The sequence below is a fragment of the Choloepus didactylus genome, chromosome 1, assembly GCF_015220235.1.
Source record: "Choloepus didactylus isolate mChoDid1 chromosome 1, mChoDid1.pri, whole genome shotgun sequence".
Lineage (NCBI taxonomy): Eukaryota > Metazoa > Chordata > Mammalia > Pilosa > Megalonychidae > Choloepus > Choloepus didactylus.
This window is the reverse complement of record NC_051307.1, coordinates 153,768,862-153,788,515: the sequence shown is the minus strand read 5'-3', so window position 1 is coordinate 153,788,515 and position 19,654 is coordinate 153,768,862. Positions and strand designations below refer to the sequence as shown.

Below are 19,654 nucleotides of genomic sequence, written 5' to 3'. Positions count from 1 at the left end.
GGGTGGGGAACAGAGTTAATTCTTAATTGGTACAGAATTTCCATTAAGGGTGATGGAAAGTTTTAGTAATGGATGATGGTGATGGTAAAACAACATTGTCAATGTAATTAACAGCACTGAATTATGTAATTTAAACAGGGAAATTTTAGGGTATATATCTGTTAGAATAAAATTTTTTAAAAATTACTCAAAAAAAAAAAAAAAAGAATTATCTGGCCTAAAATATCAATATAATGCAGAGATTGAGAAACCCTGTTATGGTTGGATATAAAAGATTTAAAAATCAGTACGTCCATAGTAAAAAAGCAATTTGTATCTCTAAAATGGATCATATAAGAACATTCTCCTTGATGAAATAACTGGAGACCTCCTAAAAATACGTGATAACTCCATAATGGGAAAATAAAACATGCTGGAAAATATTTACAGAAATAAAAATAATAAAGTTTAGGTATTAGAATTAAGATGAAAAATAAACTTGAAAGATGGAAGACTTTTTTTGGTTGTTGGTCACACGTGGTCATCTTTCTGACTCTGGTTAAATCTAACAAAAGATTTACTGAACTATGTCACTAAAAACAGCCAGAAATATTGAAATAAAAGATTAGCTTCTAGACTTACAGAGGAAAAAATTAGCCACTGATTTTTGAGAAGGATGCTCAATTCCAATGAGATGTAATTCAAACAAAGTTGCATTCCCACATTGTCTAAAAGCTATTTATCCTTTATTTTGTGGTTGTATGTTGAGAAAGAAGAATGTGGAAAAGAAATGAACAAATTTCTAGGTATACTAACACTGAAATATGGTATATCCTAACACAAACAGACAATTACCACCTACGAAATCACAAGACACAAGCTAGAAGAAACAGCAAAAGGAGAAACAGTAAAACAAGAGCAGCTTTCAAAGGCTTTTGATAGGAAAGCCCAAAGTTGCAGAAATGTAAACAGAGAAAGAATGAAGAGGAGAATAAGATATTAGCTATACAGTGTGATCTGACTTATTACAGTAAGCAAACAAAAACACTTCTACTTAACAAAAATATTTCCAAATATTAATTAACAGTGTTGATGATACTATATATGTGCTATAGTGCTCCCATCAAAAAAATTTATAATTTAAGAAGATATTTGAAATTCGCTGAAAAGGAATTTGCAGAAATACCATTTGACCTTTAGTTTCATCATATGTAACCATCTCTGAAATGGATATATACAACACAACAAAATTCTTTATTACAGTCATTCATTCAGTTACATTATTTAATAGCTAGTTCTAGAACAGCAGGACTGTGTGTGAAAAAGCCTAATCAAGAGGGAAATAAATTCACTTTTGCTGCAAATCCAAATAGAATTAGCCCCAAATGTAAGGATGGGCAACAGACTGGAAGGTGGTCAACTGCTGTAGAAGGGTTTCACACCCAGATGGTTTCACAACTGTTAGCCCTCTATATTCTTTCTAACAAGAAAGTTAGAGAATGTGGAACTGTTCTGGCTCCTTTCTGTGGATCTCTGGCTCAGTGGCCACAGGACAATCATTAGCACGGGTACACTGCCCTCTCTCTTGTCAGCCTCCCACTGCATATCTCAAAGAGATGAGTTGACTGGAAGAACATCAGAAAGATACATGAACAAGTAAAACACCCTAATAAAGGCAATTTTTAAGCTCACCAATAAATTAGGACACTTCCTTAAAATTAAGCTCTAGTAGGCCCTTAAAAACAATAAAAACAAAAGATATGTATGTAAGCATCCTAACAACTAAGAAAAATAGAGAAAGGACAAGAAAGGCAAGATTTATGTTAAATATTTCCATTTTGTAAAAAACGCAATGACATACTTTAACCAGAAGTTTTTAGGAAAAAAAAATGCTATTTGAGAAGGAAAATAAACGGTATTTTTTGTTCCTTAACAATCAATTGCCTTTTTAGTTTTGTTAACTAAAATTATTTTCTGTTTTTCAACACAGAAAGAAATGCTCAGATTTCAGTTGAACAAGGGAAAACTAAGGCAGTGTCTTTAAGTTCAGTAAAGGAAAGCTTTTTTCTTAATAAGCTTATCTGAGATGGACATATTGAGCTGATATTGGGACACAACACCGAACAATTATGGTTTTAAATAAAAAAAAATTATGTTTCAAAATTTGACATTTCTTTAGTTCTTCCTTCTTTTTAGTTCAATGTACTTCCAATAGTCCACTTAATTCAAAAGAATTAAAGGAAATACTTGTCATATAATTTTGGAACAAAATGTGAATGGTGCTTGACCTCGAGTTTTAGGTCAATAGTAAACAATTATATTCAAATGCACCACTATGTAAGTATAAAAAGGAGGAGGATCCATAATCGTAAAAATATGGCTGAAAATGGCTAATGTCCTTTGGAATTTGTTACAAAACAGAAGACATAAAAGTTTTGAGGTATTGCTGCTTTATCAATCTCAGCAAGACACGAATAAAAAAATAAGATGCTTTGTTTTGTGTTTTTTTGTTTTTTCAAAAAATAAATGCTTTTTCTCTCAGTTGTGAAGCTCAGTTTAACTCTTCTCCCCTCGGTCATCGTCGTATTGGTTATCCCCTGATCTCTGGGGATATCGCATCGACAGCCATTTGTGGTTTGAGTTATTTCTTTTAGTGCTAAGTCTTGTTATACCAATTCATGGAGCGTTTCACAGCTTTGACCCAGTTTTCCATACTCATTTCATACTCTTGCCATTTCTTCTGTGGCTTAAAAACCATTTCACTTTGCCTCAGTTTCTTTAGTTCCTCCTTGTCATTCCAAAACCCTAAAGATAAAAAAGTTATTCTTAAATGTTAAGGCAATGGGAAATTAATGCTTAATTGGTAAAGAATTTTTGTTTGGGGTGATGGAAAAATTTTGATAATGGATGGCGGTGATAGTAGCACAACATTGTGAACATAATTAACATCACTAATACAAAAATTTTAAATAGCAACACAGAACTGTACAATACAGTGAACCCTATTGTAAACGAACTTTTAAGTTAATAATACAATTACAGAAATGTTCTTTCATGAATTGTAACAAACGTACCACACCAATGCAAGGTGCTAATTATAGGGTGATATGTGGGAACTCTATATTTACGCATGACTTTTCTGTAAACCTACAATGTCTCAAAAAAAATTATTAAAAATAAAAAAACAAAAGAAAACCAAAGAACTGTACAACATGGTGAGCCCTAATATAAACTATGGACTATACTTAATACTACAATTATAATATTTTGTCATCAATTGTAAGAAAGGCACCACACTAATGCAAACTGTTAACAATGGGGGCGGGTGTATGGGAACTCTATTTTCTGCATGATTTTTCTGTAAACCTGCAACTTCTCTATTTAAAAAAAAAAATTAAATAAAAAATGTTAAGGCAAATAATGAAACTATAAAGTTTATCCTCAAACCTATGTGAACTGGTGCAAAAGTAAACAATTACTATTTTAAAGCACAATATAAAATATTTATTAAGGGAATTTTATTAGATTGAATATTCCTGGGAATAAATAAGCCAGAATTCAAAAAGCTTTTGGTTTCTAACTTTCAGTTTTATTTCTGTGTGGTAGAACATTAAATCACTTCTACAACAGCCATACACTGCCATCATTTCATTTCGTGATTGGCTACCAAAAAAAAACAAAAAACAAACAAAAAATCCCAAGTAATAAATAGTATATTTTATTTTTTATACAACTGAAATAAATGAAAATAAATTTAAGATTTTGTCACACATCCTGAAGTAAGTGGCAACACCCTGGGATATGCATAAAATTCAAAGTTGGGAATTAATATTAATAGCTTCTATTTGCAACCATAATATTTCATACAACATATTTAAATTCCAGCTCAAGATAATACTTTAGTTCTAGCATATAGTGTTCTTTACAAAGAGAGAACCAAGTGATTTATCATAAAAATCAAGAAGAGAACACATTTATAATTATGATCGCTAAGTAGTCTGAAACGATACAGGTATCTTGTTAGAAGTATTAACTTAGTCTACAAGTCTTCCTGAAGCCAATTTTCTCTGACCAATAAAGCTGCTGACATGTAAAATTCTTTTTTCTAGAACTTTTTGTCAGGTCACACTCTCTCTATTTACAAAGTCAGCATGTTAGAATACCTATGTTTAAAAGTATTAACTTACAGAAGTTTTAAAAAAATAAAATTTTTTTTCATCAGTGTACTAGTTTGTTAGCTCTAATCATGAAAAATAAATAATATTCTCAAATTCCTTATTTTCAGAATTTATTATTTATATTTTATGGCATCCATATTTTAAAAGTTATTTGATTAGATATATATAGAACAAACACTGGTTTCTGGTGTATTTCTAAAAGACAGAGGTTGTGCATAGTTTTCATGACTCAAATTCCTGAGACAAGAAATCCAATCAGAAACCTCAGCGTCTCTGCATTGAAAAGGTTTGAAATTCAATACAGATATAATCAAGTAAACAAAACTCAAGCCATTGTATTATGTGTAGGAATAATCTGTACCTGTTTGTTATTTAAAATACGTAAAATGTTTAAGAGAATCTGACATATTTGATCTTATAAGGTGAAAAGTGTAGAAGAATGATTAATCTTATAGACAATATTACAGTGTTTATGAAAACCTAATTTACTATAATTTTAAGTTCAATTTATCAATTTACAAAAACTGTTCAAGTACTTGAGAAGATTTTCTTTGTTATAGTTCTGTTTGCTCAGGTATTTGAAATTATTAAAAAGAAAATCAAATACATTAAATTTATAAGAGTTGAAATACACAAAGGAATTTAACTAAATTTATAATTGGGACTGATTAAAGGAAATGCATTTTCGTCAACTGAATTAAACATTAATCTAAACAAAAGAACGTATTTTAATTTTATTCAAAATTACTAAATATTGAGTAGAATAAAGATTACATTGAATTTACCAACATATCACACTTTTTGGATTTGTAATTTCCAAATATTAGCCTTTAACTTTTAACTGTAAAATATCCTTTTTTTCTGCCTCAATCTCCACCTTCCATACACACACATTAAAATACCCCCCGAATCCCAAAGCATCATCTTGCTTCTTAGGGAGTCTCCTAATTGGCCTCCCCACCTCTATTCTCAATCCCTCCCCATTGATCCTTTCCTAATTGCTAAAGTGATCCGTTCAAATGCAGATCTGTGCATGCCATTCCCCTGCTTAAAATTCTTCAGAGGCTCTCCAATGCCTCGAGGATCTAGTCCAACCTCCTCTTTATGGGGAGTCCACCACAACTGAACCTTAGCACGCCTCTTACTAGCACTTCCTCTTACAGACCTCTACCTTTGCACAAGCTGCTTTCCCTATTAAACCGCCTGCCTCTTACTTCGCCATGCCTGGCTGCCTGCTAACTCCGTTGAGACTTTCCCAGAAAATCTTCTGGGAAACCTACGCCACTTGCTTATTACTCTCCGTGACTTATTGCTTATCACTCTCCCTGACTTATCACAGCAAGTTTAATAATCGGTTGACTTATCTGTCTGCTCTCACCAGAGGGCAGGGACCAAAGCAGCTCAGAATTAATTTTCCTTGCCCCACACTTCTTGTGATTGAAGGAGTGAAGTAAGGATGGAAGAAGTACAATGAGGCCCACCCACAGAGCAGTCCCAGGAGTACTTTGTGAGAATATGCATATGTATATGTAGTTTAATGGACACTAAAGCTTTCCAGACCCTCTCTGTAATTTTGTGATTTGGGAGGAGAAATGCTACATGTAAGAAATTGTTTACAAATAAGCTCTCATTTTTATAAAACCCATACATACCAACAGCAAGGCCAGCTAGAGAAGCTGCACCCAAGCACGACATGTCCATGTGGACGGGTCTGTCTATAGTCTCATTAATCAGGTCTGAAGTCATCTGCATGACAAAACCATTCTTACAAACTCCTCCATCCGCCCTGTTGAGAGCAAGATGTGTAAGATAAATTACTGCAAAAAAAGCATAAAAGCATCATTAATTCTTTTTAAGTGGGTAACATTTTTCTTAAATGTTTGATTTAATTTTATAAATTTAACTTTATAATTCTAAAATTGTATCACTTAGCATTGACTTGAAGATAAAGGACCTTACTACCAGGTAATCAATTTTCTTATTCCTGCCAATGATCTTCCCACCTGTCCTGTTTGTCCTGGCCCTAGTTCAAACCAGGCCAATCATAACAGACTAAGCTGACATAAAAATTCCTTTGGATATTTCAGCAAAGAAAGTCAGAAATTTGATACTTTCATGCCAGCAGAATAGCCACGCATCCCAAAAAGAGATTCTCAAAAAAGAGATTTAATTTAAAAATTTTACGTACTACACACATGGGTACAAAGATCCTTCCAAATTCCATACTGTACTACATATTCTCCATAAATCTGAAGTAAGCTTTCCTTTCCTCTCCAAATTCCCACAATCAAAAATTCTGTTGCAAAGGAGCTAGGTGAAAATTCTTTTTGAAATCTTGACTAATCATAATGATAAAAAATGTTAACAGCTACGCTTACTGAATGCCTCCTAGATAAATGCAGTGCATCAAGTTCTCCATGTTAACTCGCTCACACCTTCAAGAAGCTGAGCCCCATCAAACAGAGAGGAAGGAGAGGCTCTGGGTTTAAGATCAGGACCTGACCCCAAATTCTGTCATTTTTTTTCTTTATTGAAGAATGTTTACTACTCTAAATTGTGGCATGTATATTGCCAATGGTTTTAGGGAATAAACTTTAAAAATGATTTGCCTGTTATTATAATTAAGACAAAATGAACCTTGCACTTAAGAATTTAAGATCTAACTTCTAATTCAATTTGTTGGAAACAAAAGTTTACATACCGGACTTTTGTTACAGGAATACGGATCTCTTTCTGCATCATCTCATATAACTGTTTGTTTCTAGTTGAAAAGCAAGATAACTATTTAGAGGAAAGTGAAATTATAACAATTCTCTATTTTATGCAGAACTAGAAAAAGAAGAGCTGGTTTTATTTAGATTATAGTTATAAAATATGCAAAAGAAAATATTAAATAAGTATGCTACTGGAAGTTGTCTAAGATGCTCAAGTAAGCAAGAGGCTCACAGCCTTGTGTTTTTCACCTTAATACTAGACAGCATAATTCCTTTTTAGAACTAAATTTATCCTATACTTTTCCTACAAATAAAAATCTAAAGCTATAGGACATTTAATAGATATTAAGATGATATTCCTTAAATAGCAGTTGATAGAATTCATAAAATACAAAAATAATCATTTTATAATCAGAAAATTTTATGTTAAACATTACAAATTTTCCATATTCATGACAGCCACATTCTCAAGTATAATGATCTAGACTTGGCTCCTAACAAAAAGACTGCAGGGAAATTACATAAAAAGTAATTCTGATAATTCAATCTTGGGGTGTAACAGAAGCATTATTAGTTTGAATTCTCCTGCATGTATAAACACACTAAAGCCTTTGGAAATCCAAATTCCCAAAAAATGGGATATTTAGAAAAAGCATTTAATTGTCAGATATGAATCCTAAGTAGTACTGGTACCATATTTAAGGAGGAAAAAAAAGAAAAAAAAAAGAGCTACCATGGAAATTGGCAACAAGAACAGACTACAATACAGTACAAAATAAACTAAAGGTATAAAACCTCAGTTAACAAATAAAGAAATTTTCAATTTACTAGCAAATCAATAAAAAGAAACGACAATACTGTACGGGAAGAGGGAGGTTTACGGCAGGCTTCGGTACCTGAAAGCTATTGACTCCAATATTGCTCGTACAAGATGGTATTTACTGGTGGAAGGCTTCAAACCCATAAAAGAGGCACATGCACGGGGGTCATTTAGTGGAGCCTAAAGTACAGATAATAAGAATATATTCTTAGTGTTCTAAATTACATATATAGACTTGAATAAATATTATACGACAAAAATACAGCCATGTGAGAAGAGAAGAATGTTTATTTAGTTAAATAACTAAATAAAAAATCATAGCCTAAAGATTATGGTAAATATTAGGGTAACTTTCTAACAGAACTTAAGAAAGGTTGAGTCATAGATACTAGACCTAGCTGTAGCTTCTGTTTAAGGTCATACCAAGAAAAGTGACTGAAGCATATAGTGACAAATTATTAAGTCCTTAGCTTTATAAATGTGGGAAATGAAAAGCAATCCTAGTATTTCCTCCTTTTTCCAATAGCAAAGTTTTTACACAAAAATTTCTTAGTATATAGAGTGACTTTTTAAGGATACGAGTTAGACTTAAGATAGAAAAATATGCCAAAAATATGCTTTTTGTGTCATAACTTACATCTAATATGTTGCCGGACATTCAAACTAAAATTTCTGTTTCTTAGATTGTCTTACCGCCTAATATTAGAAATGACTCAGCCTAACATGTGACTTTAAGAGATCCAAAATCTTAAGTTGGAAGTGTATATTTATCAGATGAAGAAGGTGTCCCTCTTAGTATCCCCAGAAATGCAAGACAATAGCAGGACATAAAGATGAAAAACAAAGATCTCTGCTTTTGAAGAGTTTGCAGTCTCACGAGGAAACAGACAGAAAGACATTTCCAACAACCAGTATTGAGAGGTACGTGCTAGTGTTGTCAGAAAACCATGGTCTCCAGAACAAGCACTTTCTATCTTTAGGGCTTTGACACATAATCTGTGTACCTGGAAAACCTTCCACCTGTCTTTCTAGTTAATTCCCTCTCCCCCTCCAAATGTTGGATTAGCTTCCTTTGGGAAAACTGACCCCACAGACTAGACCAGGTCCCTCTATTGTTATGTTTTTATGGAACCCTATAATTTCTTATCATACCACATACCACAACATATAATTATAATCATGTATGTTTGTGTGATTATTTGTTGAAACTCCATCTTCCGTACTAACCTATAGGCATCTCAGAGGCAAGACCATGTGGGATGTGCTCACACAGTGTGGCCAGTGGCCAGTTCCTAGTGCTAAATCTAGCTTAGCACAGGGGACCAATATGCATTTAGTGAATGAACAATATTTTTCCTAATTACTTAACTGAAATAATTTTACATTACATCTTATCTTTACTGTGACTGTGATTCTCCACCTATTATCATTTCGTTTTGATACTCTTTCAAATTCACTAATAATTTTTGGTAATTTAATCAGTAAAAGTTGGTTTATAAAGAAAAGTTGGTTTATATCAGGTGATATAATACTGTGAAAATAAGACTAGTCAGATTCGGCCAGTTCAATTAGTCCCTAGTTGTATGCCATGTTTTCTCTTCATAAAAATGACATCTTCCAGTATACCACATACAATCCTGGTATAATTGGCCTGAAATAGTTTTTGTATAAACAACTCTTAATATAATTTACATTTAGAAATAGGCCAATTTGAGAAGAAATAGATTTCATACAAACTTAAAAATTATCTCTGAGTTAGTCCAAGTGAGTCTCTTTTTGGGATGGAATGGTAGAAAAATACTGGGGAAGTCCTTTAAAAGGATCTGGTCACAACTTGCCCCGGCAGACAGCTTCCAGCCACACTTCCGACCCATTACGGCCAATTCCACTGAATGAGTATCCCCAGGAACATCAACCAACTAAAGTTCTACTTGGCACCCTGATGAGCAAAAGTAGCAGGCTCCTGCCCAGGTCCATAGGCCACCTGCCCCAGCAGGCCCTAGCTGACACGAGGATCTCAGTGTCAACGTTAGCTTAAATCTGCTGGGGAACTGCAGGATGACTAATGCCAAATACCTTTTGTACTTGCCAAACCAGACCCTAAACAAGCTCCTCTGGTACCAATTATGTATTCTGGCTGCCACATTTTATGCTACACCATGAAGTGGTATGCTTATAGAGTGTTTAAAGGCCAGGACTCGGGAGTAAGAATGCCTGGATACTGAACCCAGCTCTTGTACTCACTAGCTGTGTGGGACTGGGCAGATGATTTAACAGTTCTAAATCTGTCTCCTCATTTTTAGAGTGGGATAAAGTATCTTCTGCCTTGTTACTATTAAAGGAGATAATGTATTTATAGAACTTAGGACAATGCCTGGCACATAATAAGTACTCCAAGGTTAGCTGCCATTAAAATAGTTTTCTAATTATTCCTTACTCAAAGGCCTCCCTCTACTACTAACTTTCCTCATGGCCCTTTTCACTATGCCTTCTGAATTCTTCCTTCTATTGTAAATAAACTCCCCTGACCTTTAACCTCATCCAACAAAGTTCCCTGCATTTACTTTGTGGTGCACAAAACAAACCTAGCTCTGTATTGAGCAAATAGCTTCAGTTGTAGCTATGCAGTGGAGGCTTTTCGTGCTTCCATACCACGGGAACCAGAAAGACATTGTCCCAACCTCTCATGACCACCTCTAGGCCACTATGCATCTACTGTTGGCAGAGCCTCTCCTTTCCCTGTGTTTGTTTTAGGTCCACACCAACTTCAAGCTTTATCGATCTTTATCTTTCCACTGTTGAGATGTCCTAGTCAGACACAGAACTAGAGATGGCAATCACAGTACTGGTCAGCCACATACCTTTCTAAGGAAACTGCTTCAATCCATGGGCCCTGTTGTCTAAAACAGCTGTGTTCCATGCCCTAGTCCCACTGTCACACAATTGTATGCCGGTGAGCACAACTAACTCAGAGCTTGAAAAGACAAGGTGGTCCAATCAGATTCCCTCTCCTGGAACTCTGAACTAGGAAATACTGAGAAAAAGACTCCATCAACAGAGGAAACTGAAGCTAAAAAAGAATGTCTCAAGCTGAGGAAGGTGGTATGAGATATTTCGAAGTTTTGAGAGAGCAGAAAATATGAGGAAAATAATGATAGTTGAGTACAAATTATGAGGAAGAAAAGATATGGAGCAAAACTGGTAATGAGACGGGAAAAGCAGACCCACAAAGGCAGAACAACACTAACAACTGTTACAACTGTCGCCGATACCCTTCTACCATCAGCCCACAGGAACATTTAAGCTCGTCTTGTGGTAGCTTAAGCAAACCTGTTCTTTGCATATGTAAGAACCCTCATTAGAGTTTGGCTTACAGACATAAGAACCCACGTTACAGTATGACTTGTCATCTTCTAAAGACTGGTACTTGGCCCATAATTCTATCTATCTTGCTACTGTCATCATCGCAATAACTTTAACATCTAAGCTGATGATCAGTGATTCTTGCCTCAAACACCTGTCATATATATTCTACTTTAGTATCCTGCTCCCTAAACCACAAGCCCCACCAAAGCAAAGTCACAATGGCTACATCAATTGATGTCACCCCCAATGTATGGCCCCTATGCTCTAGCCTACCCCTTCTGTCATTCCCTGAAGGAGTTGTCCCAAACTTTCCCAACTCTCCTCAAAGCTCCTCCAGTATCCCCTTTTCAGCAGACTCCCTTGAGAAATTTAGGATTTTAAGAGACTTCCACATCCTGCTCCCACTTTTCTAAGGCTGCCTTCCTTGAACTTTGTTTCCTTCCACTCTCCTATCCCCTATTTTCTCTAGTTGACAGAGGAAGCTTACAGATGACCTCCCTGCTATTTTCCAAACACCTTGGTATCCAATTACTATTACCATTTGAATTAACTTTCGGTTTCCAGTTAAAGAGTTCATTTTACATTTGGGAGACATTTGACATGCAGCTTCCTCTCACTTCCAATATTTTGCCTAGTTGTAACCATGGCAGCTCAGAGACATTTTGTTGTCAAGATGAAATTAAAAATCACATCTGTGGTAGTTGTAGCCACTCTTTTAGACTCCAACAATACTTTGTGGTTTTTATCATGTAAATTATTTTTATAGGCATGTGAGTTGATCCAGAAGTTAAAGAAAGAATTGCCAAGACAAAATCACCACTTCAGAAAGGGAAGAATCGTAGTAAACTAATCAAATCCTACCTTAGCTGATGATAATTACTCATCTAACCTTCCTCCTGAAAACTCAACCAGTGGTTTAGTAGTTGCTCACATATACCCTGAAGAGGATGCAATGTGTAGTTTATAAACTTTCAGTCCTTTAAGATAAAGTATATAGAAGGAAATTATTACAGATATTGAAACAATGCCCATTAACACCTCTAGTTTTAGAAGTGTGATATTTTTAGATATTTAAAACACCCTAACCTAATTTGTTTTTCACCAGCTTCTACATTATATTACCCAGCTTTTTAAATTTGGGATTTTTTGTAACTGATGGTCTAAGTGTGAGAAGGAAGAAAAAATTTTAGTTTTAGAAGGGAAAAAATATTCAGAGGAGGATTCAGAGTAGAATAAACTTTCAAAAAAATTAATTTTGTTCATAATAACACCTGAAACAGTTTTCTAAAGTCTTTGCAGCAATACCCTAAAATTGAAGGCAGTATCTCAGTTTGCATTTCAATTAAATACAAGAGTAAATAGTACAAAATCCAATCTTTTACTGAATTCAATTTTTGATTAGGCAAAGTAACCAATACTCCACCAAAAAAAGAAGAGATTTTTGAATTTTTAAAAAATGCCAATGAAATCTACAAATAAATAACTGTGAAAAACATAGAGTGAAGTTACATTTCAATATTCTTTTTCTAATCCTCAATGGTATGCTTCCTCTAAGTAAAGAATGATTTACTGAATGCCCTCTTCTCTTCTGTTGGGAATGGCTATTTTGGTCATGATAAATTAATCCTAGGTCTTATGCAAAAGTTCTCTAACAAGCCTCCTGACGTTTAGGTTCCATAGGCTCAGAGTTCTAAGCAGAAGCCTCCTGAATACAGCCAGCTGAATTCTGGTGAGTACAAGCCAACCAGCAGGTTCACAGTCAGGGGGTACTCTGTTTCCTTGTGGAATTCATGCTAGGTCAGAGCTCAACTTCTCAGCCCTAGAATGCATTTTTCACCTTAGATCTTGTCAGTGCCCAGATTTTCAGGTAAGGAAGTGATAGATACATAACTTTGGATGTAGGCAAGGAGATATGAGGAGAAGAATGTTTCTAATTTCCATCAAAAACTACTTTTCTTTTCTTTTTTTTTACCTGCAATCCGCTAAAAGATGGAACAAAATAAACTCCTTCAGAATCTTCCAAACTTTTGGCCATTTTTTCACTCTCAGCAGCATCTGTGAAAAGATCTGCAAAAACAAACAAAACAAAGCAAAGGGGTTGGGGTGGGACAAAGAGAATTACGTCATATAGCTAGTATTTACCTGTATCCACATTTACTATGAATATAATGTGGAAAGGTCTGCTCACTTTAAAGGATTAACACAAAGATCAGTCTGTCTAGTACTATATGGGTTCTCATGCTGCATAGGTTTACGAGCCCACGGAAAGGCCAAAGGAGACAGAAGGACCTCTCAGGTAGGCTCTGTAAGCAGCAAGCCTCCCTTTTCCCTTTAAGGCTGTTTAAAAATCAATTACACGTATGTTTGTTGGCATTAAAAAATTATTCTCCTGAAGTCAAGAGCCATCCTTGTTTTGATTACCTATAATAATCTAATTACCTAAATGGCCATTTTTAAAAATTGGTTTATAGGTATTCTTCTTTCTGGATATGAATCCCCTGTATCTTACTAATATCTTACCTTTTCTCTCTCTTAGTAGTGTCTTTTAAGAACAAAAATACTTAACTTTTAAAAAGTTCAGTTTTTATTTCTGCTTATTTTAAGTGCAAGAGGATATTATCCTCCTATATTTTCTTCTAAAAGCTTTTAAGAGTTACGCCTCACATTTATACCTATAATCCACTGGGAATTGATTTTTGCATAGAGTGTAAGTAAGGGGGCCAAGATTATATTTTCCATATGGATATCCCAATGTCCCAGAACCATTTATTGAAAAAAATATCTTTTTTTCCACTGCAGTGAAGAATCTCTTTTAAGATCTAAGTGATCTTAGAAAAATTTTAAGTAATACATTATAGCTCTGACCCTAATCATGGACAATTCTTAATTTTTTTAGCATTTAAAATGGTATCACTCATCCCACCAAGGTTGTTGGAAACATTAAAAAGGTGAAGAATGTTAACATACTGTGAAATGGCCAAGTGCTGTATAAATGTAATTCAGCACTGTAAAATTAATGTGCACATACATTTCTTACATGGACTATTTCCATACTTGTCATGGTCTATTTAATCACTCTTTTTTTCCCCTCAACTTTATAACATATTATAAAATGCACTGCTGTGATCACTGTTTTATTACTATATCATTTCCGTGGAGCAAAGCAAAATCATCAGGTCATGTTTTATCAGTTTTATCATATAGTTTCATATTGATCTTCATTTACAATGCTAAAAACAAGAAAAGCATACCGGTCTCCCCTCCAAAATTAGGTTTTCCATTGTTATTCTGACTAGTTCAACAAATATAATGGTACTTTATAGTTCTTTACATATAAGGTTTTTGAATTGCAATCAAGGCTGCATTCTTTCCACAGGCAGATACTCTTTTTTTTTCTCTTATTAATAATAAGCTTGTCTGAGTATGTTAACATTTTTCCCATTATGTTATTACATTTCATTAGGAAATTCTTTAGTTTTATTTCTTCACACCTATGAATTTTATCTCTCATGACAGCTACTTTTTCAATGTCAGTACAATACTGTCCTTAGGAGCAGGGATGGACATGTTATTCTTTTGATTCTTTTTCCTTTTCTCATTTTTTAAACATTTTGACCTTACTAAAATTACTGCAATATAACCTGTATAGATCCATATTATTTCCAATCTGATTCCTAATTATACTAGCATCCATTCAATATTAACTCGAGTTGACTGCTGGCAAAATTCAACAGTCTAAATCCTTTTTCTGAAATTTCAATTCACTTTCACAAGCATTTACTGAGTTTCTAAAATGACAGGCATTGTGTTAGGTGAATTAATATGCTTTCATTGGAACCTTTCATTCGTCATGTACATGTCTGTATTTCCATTTTACTGGTGAGGAAACTAAGGCTCAGAAATTCAAGGAATTTTTAAGGAAATTTAAGGAATTTAAGGAACTTGCCCAAAGTAGAGAGGAATGGGAAAGATTGAAACCCAAGTCTAACTGAATCCAAAGGATATGTCCTTTTCCTTTGACTTTTCTTTTTTTTGTAAATATCAATCTCAGATTAAATATTTATCGAATCTGTCACTATTTTAAGTATAATTTCTTTCTCAGTGGTATTCTCTAGCCACCATGAACAGTAGCATTCCCACACCGTGGTTCATGAATCTTCCAGGCACCGGGGAAGTTGCTGCAGTGCATTCATGTTATTAAAGGCAATAATAATGCCACAAAATTTCCACATTATAAAAATTAATAACTAAAATAATTTAAGTATTTATTTAAAATATAACAATTCAAAAGCCTAAGTGATTCCTTAATGAGCACATGGGACTGACAGCAAAGGTAAGATGTAAAAGCTCGTAATTCAGTCATAATAAATACTGCTGGCTTTATACAGCTTAAGTTCCTTTTATGTTATTATAATACTTATCTTACTTATCATGAACAATTGGTAAAAGACCAGAAGTTTAAGGAGCACTGATATTAAAACTCAAGATAACAAGGATCATTTGATAATAATTACAAACTTTACTCAAAATGACCTTTACCAGATCCATAAGCTGTATTCAATTGGTCAAAATGACCATATAACATGTCAAATTACATCTAGCACTTTAAAAACTAATGTTAAGAAGAAAACATAAATAAAAAAATTAAAAGACTATCCCACAACTGCAATGTATTATTTGCCCCAAAAAAGTGCTTGCATTTAGCAGTCTAAAACCATTTTTTTCATCTTATAATTTAGAAACAAAGCATCAGTTACAAAAAAATAATTAAACCACTTATTTTTAAGAATAAGGAAATTCCAGATTTTTGATCATGAAAGTTAAAAAAATTTTTTTTGATGCTATAACAGGTATTTTTAAATATCAACCTAAATAGTACTAGAGCTTCAGTATTTAACATTAAATGCACTACCCTTTATACCCAGCTCCAGGCAAACAACAAGTTTAATATTCTAAGCCTGCCACCAAACCACAAGGGAGTATAATCCTCAGCCAGTCAGATGTTATTGTTTGTGTTCTCTTAGATGGGCATGAGCTACCTATTCTTTTTTTTTTTTAATTCAATTTTATTGAGATATATTCACAAACCATACAATCATCCACAGTGTACAACTGCTCAAAGTACCATTAATAGCTGGGCATTCATCACCACAATCAATTTTTGAACATATTCATTACCACAAAAAAGAATAAAAAAATTAAAATTAAAGTTAAAAAACAATACCCAAAACACCCCATACCCTCATCCCTCCCTATTAGTCATTTACTTTTTATCCCAATTTTTCTACTCATCTGTCCATACACTGGATAACGGGAATGGGAGCCACAAGATTTTCACAATCACACAGTGACACAGTATAAGCTATATAAATACACAATCATCTTCAAGAATCAAGGCTAGCTTTCCCGACCCGCCGCCATTGGGAAGACTCCTTCTAAGCAAATTGGGACGGCAAATCAGATTAGAGAAATCAGTCACTGCTTTTCGATGGAAGCCGTCCATAATTGGAAAAACTTCAGTCCCCATGAAGCCTGGGTCCATCCTGCCCTTAATGGGAATTACCTGCTGGGCCAGATCTGTAAGAATGGAACAACTGCCAGTCTGCACGAAAAGGGACAGATTGAAGGAAAAATGAATTCAAAGGCAGAACCATGGAAGCTGAGGTCTGGAGTGAAGATACTTTGGGCCAGGAGAGCGGCCCACAATGTGGGGGAAAGGTTCAGCATATTCCCTTCAAACAAATTTGATACTGCTTCAATTATATCATCTGCTTTGTGAGTAATCTCCAAAATTTAAGAAAACGCATCTTCAACATCTTTAGCCATTTAACATGCGTCAACAGGAAGATGAGCTGAAAAGTATTAAAATAATAGTAAAGGTAGAGTTATAATTCTTCTTTTTAGAAACCTGAAGTCTCAATACAATGGAAAACAAACACTCAATTCAAACTTTAATGTAGTCTCAGAAAAAGAAATGCTCAAAGATTTCTATTCAGATTTGAGGTATTACAGAAGGATCCTCCTACTGTTCTAAACATACAAAATAATATTAAAAAGTACATAGCTAAGTTCAAAATTAAGAAAAGCAAATAGCTAGGAGACAGAAATTAGGAAGGAAATTTGATCTAATGGGTTTATTCAGACCATTATAATCAACAGATGGAATACTCATAAAAAGTAATATAAACTGGGACAAGAAATAAAGTCTCAATAATTTTCAAATATTTACAGAGTTTCCTTCATCATAAGGAAAATATTTTAAAAGGCAATAACAAAGATATAACCTAGAAAAACCTCTATAATTAAAACTAAGAAAAAAAAATAACTTTTCTAAACAACTGATGGATCACAAAATTTCACAAGAGACATTAGAAACTATTTGAACAGCTTCTACTACTTAAGTGAAAGTTAGATAATTCAGATCGAGTATTTCCAAGAATGGTGTGGGGAATATTAAAAAAAAATAAATCTTCTCAAAATCTCTAAGATATACTAAGAGAGTAGAATAAGAACAATAAGAACCAGGGATGGACAAGTGCCCAGCAAGGAAAATCCAATACATAGATCTTTTGCTGAAATGTTTGTTAATCCTAGGGAAGCACCTGAGAAGCTGAAAGGCTCTTTCAGTGGCTTTGCAGGACTGAAGGAACCAGGGTTAAGGCCTAAATTCATCTACTGTAAGGACAGAATTCTGCAAGGCCACCACTAGTTGTGATCTGTTATCCTATGGGTTTATACCTTAGGGGTGGAATAGAAATGGAAGTATATTTGTGGATTTGGGTCATCTAAGTGGCCCAGAAAACCTCAAGCCTTAAATGCATAGTGAGATGATCCTGGAAGGCCAGTCCCCTTTGTATCTGGCAAAAGCAAAAGACAATGATTTCTCGAGACAGACAACATCATCCTAGTCTCCAAAATATCTCAATAAACACTTTTCAAACCTAAAAACAATACAAATTCAAAGAAGAAGAAATATGAGAAGAAAAGACACCATGACTCAGAACTAGCAAAAACAACAGACAATAAAACATACACAGATACTGTAAGCCTTCAGATACTGGAATTACCAGACACAAACTGTAAAATTACCACAACTTGAGAATGAAATTTTGGACAGAAAATTGGAAACTATATAAAAGGACAGAATTCTTGAAAAACCCAATCTAAATTATAGAACTAAAATTGTGATAATCACAATTAAGAGTGTCACGGATGAGGACTTTTGGTTCTGACAAGATGGGATAATTCCATTCCTTCCATGTCCTCCCACTTATAACTAAAAATCCCTGGACATAGCAGAACAAATAAACAGAGAATTTCTGAATGGTAGAAAAAAGGTAGACTGCCCAGGGACCTCAGGACTTGCAGAACAAGGAGATGAGTTCCCTGGTTTTTGTTTGTTTGTTTTTTTTTTTTTGCCTCCTATATATCCCAGAAAGAGTGCTGCAGAGGTCTCTGATCCAGAACTTCCAACAGGCACAGACGGAAACAGCTCCAAGAAAAGCCTACCCCCCCTTAGGAAACAGGTGGCTTAGTAACAGAGAAGTGTGGGGGCAATACCACCCTACTCCAGTGAAACACCAGTGGAACAACTGCACACACACCCTTCCCCATGGTTTCAGCTGGGCCAAGATGGAAGGTGAGCTTTCACCCCCTACCCCACTCCCATTCCTGGAAGCAACGAGAGCCACTTGCAAGTCATAGTTTCAATGTAAACTATTACTAAATCATTATTTAAATTTAGTATTAATAAATATCAGATTGTAGTAAAAACTTTTCTTCTGTATTTCTATCAAGATCAATATTTATGAGAAGCCACATAAAATTGGCTCTGAACTAAACACAAATGATGGATTATGGGCAAAGTTAGACTATTTATAGAAAAACATGTCATTGTGATAGCTATCACCAATGACATTTGCTGAAAACATTGATAATATATCCAAAATTAAGATGGATCATTTATGAAAACTACCAAATATGTTCTAAAATCAATCAACTACACATCACATCCCATTAATCATCAGCCTCCCTCTTGTCAAGGACTCTAAGCTATGTGCTTTGTGCATTATCCTCTTCAAAATGCTCAGACCCCCACATCAAGAGAACAGACACCTCCACGTCTGAGTAACAACTTCACGTCTCTGAAGGACCTCATGCCATCGCACTGGTAGGATTCTGTTCTACTCTATATACTTCTCTGTCCAAGTACATTAATCACAATATATCAGCCAGGACTGTTATATTAGAAAGGTGGCCTATTAGTAGTTACCCAGAGGTGACAGATAACCTTAGATGGAAGCATCTCTTCCCGAATCCACCACTATAATCACTCACAAATCAGAAGTTACCAACATATATTGTAATCTGCATTGTTGTACTTTTATGATATGAATGTTTAAGTATTTTAATACCCAATGGTATATACTGATTATAAATTTTAATGTTATAATATTCATGCTTATCTTTATCACTACATAAACAAATTTTACAAACCTTAAAAAAAAAAAAAAAAAAAAAAAAGAATCAAGGCTAGCTGTATATCAAAAGATGATGACACTTTTCTGTAGGTATATTTTACAATAACAGAAATGGCT

General features: G+C 34.3%; 1 protein-coding gene across 8 annotated transcripts in view; it reads right to left on the bottom strand.

Annotated features, from left to right (window-relative positions):
* Positions 1-217: 217 nt before the first annotated feature.
* Positions 218-19,654, bottom strand: part of GK5 (glycerol kinase 5) — an 82,939-nt gene continuing 63,502 nt past the window's right edge. For 5 of the 8 annotated variants that reach the window (XM_037843503.1, XM_037843529.1, XM_037843521.1 and 2 more), the window contains 4 exons: positions 13,030-13,124; positions 7,768-7,871; positions 6,859-6,918; positions 3,683-5,943 (listed from right to left, as the gene is read on the bottom strand). In XM_037843503.1, the coding sequence (XP_037699431.1) occupies positions 5,565-5,943; positions 6,859-6,918; positions 7,768-7,871; positions 13,030-13,124 (638 nt within the window). In that variant the 3' untranslated portion in view covers positions 3,683-5,564. Of the gene's footprint in view, positions 2,785-3,682; positions 5,975-6,858; positions 6,919-7,767; positions 7,872-13,029; positions 13,125-19,654 lie in introns of those variants that run through there. The other 3 variants (XM_037843510.1, XR_005217932.1, XM_037843557.1) reach the window with 3 other exon arrangements.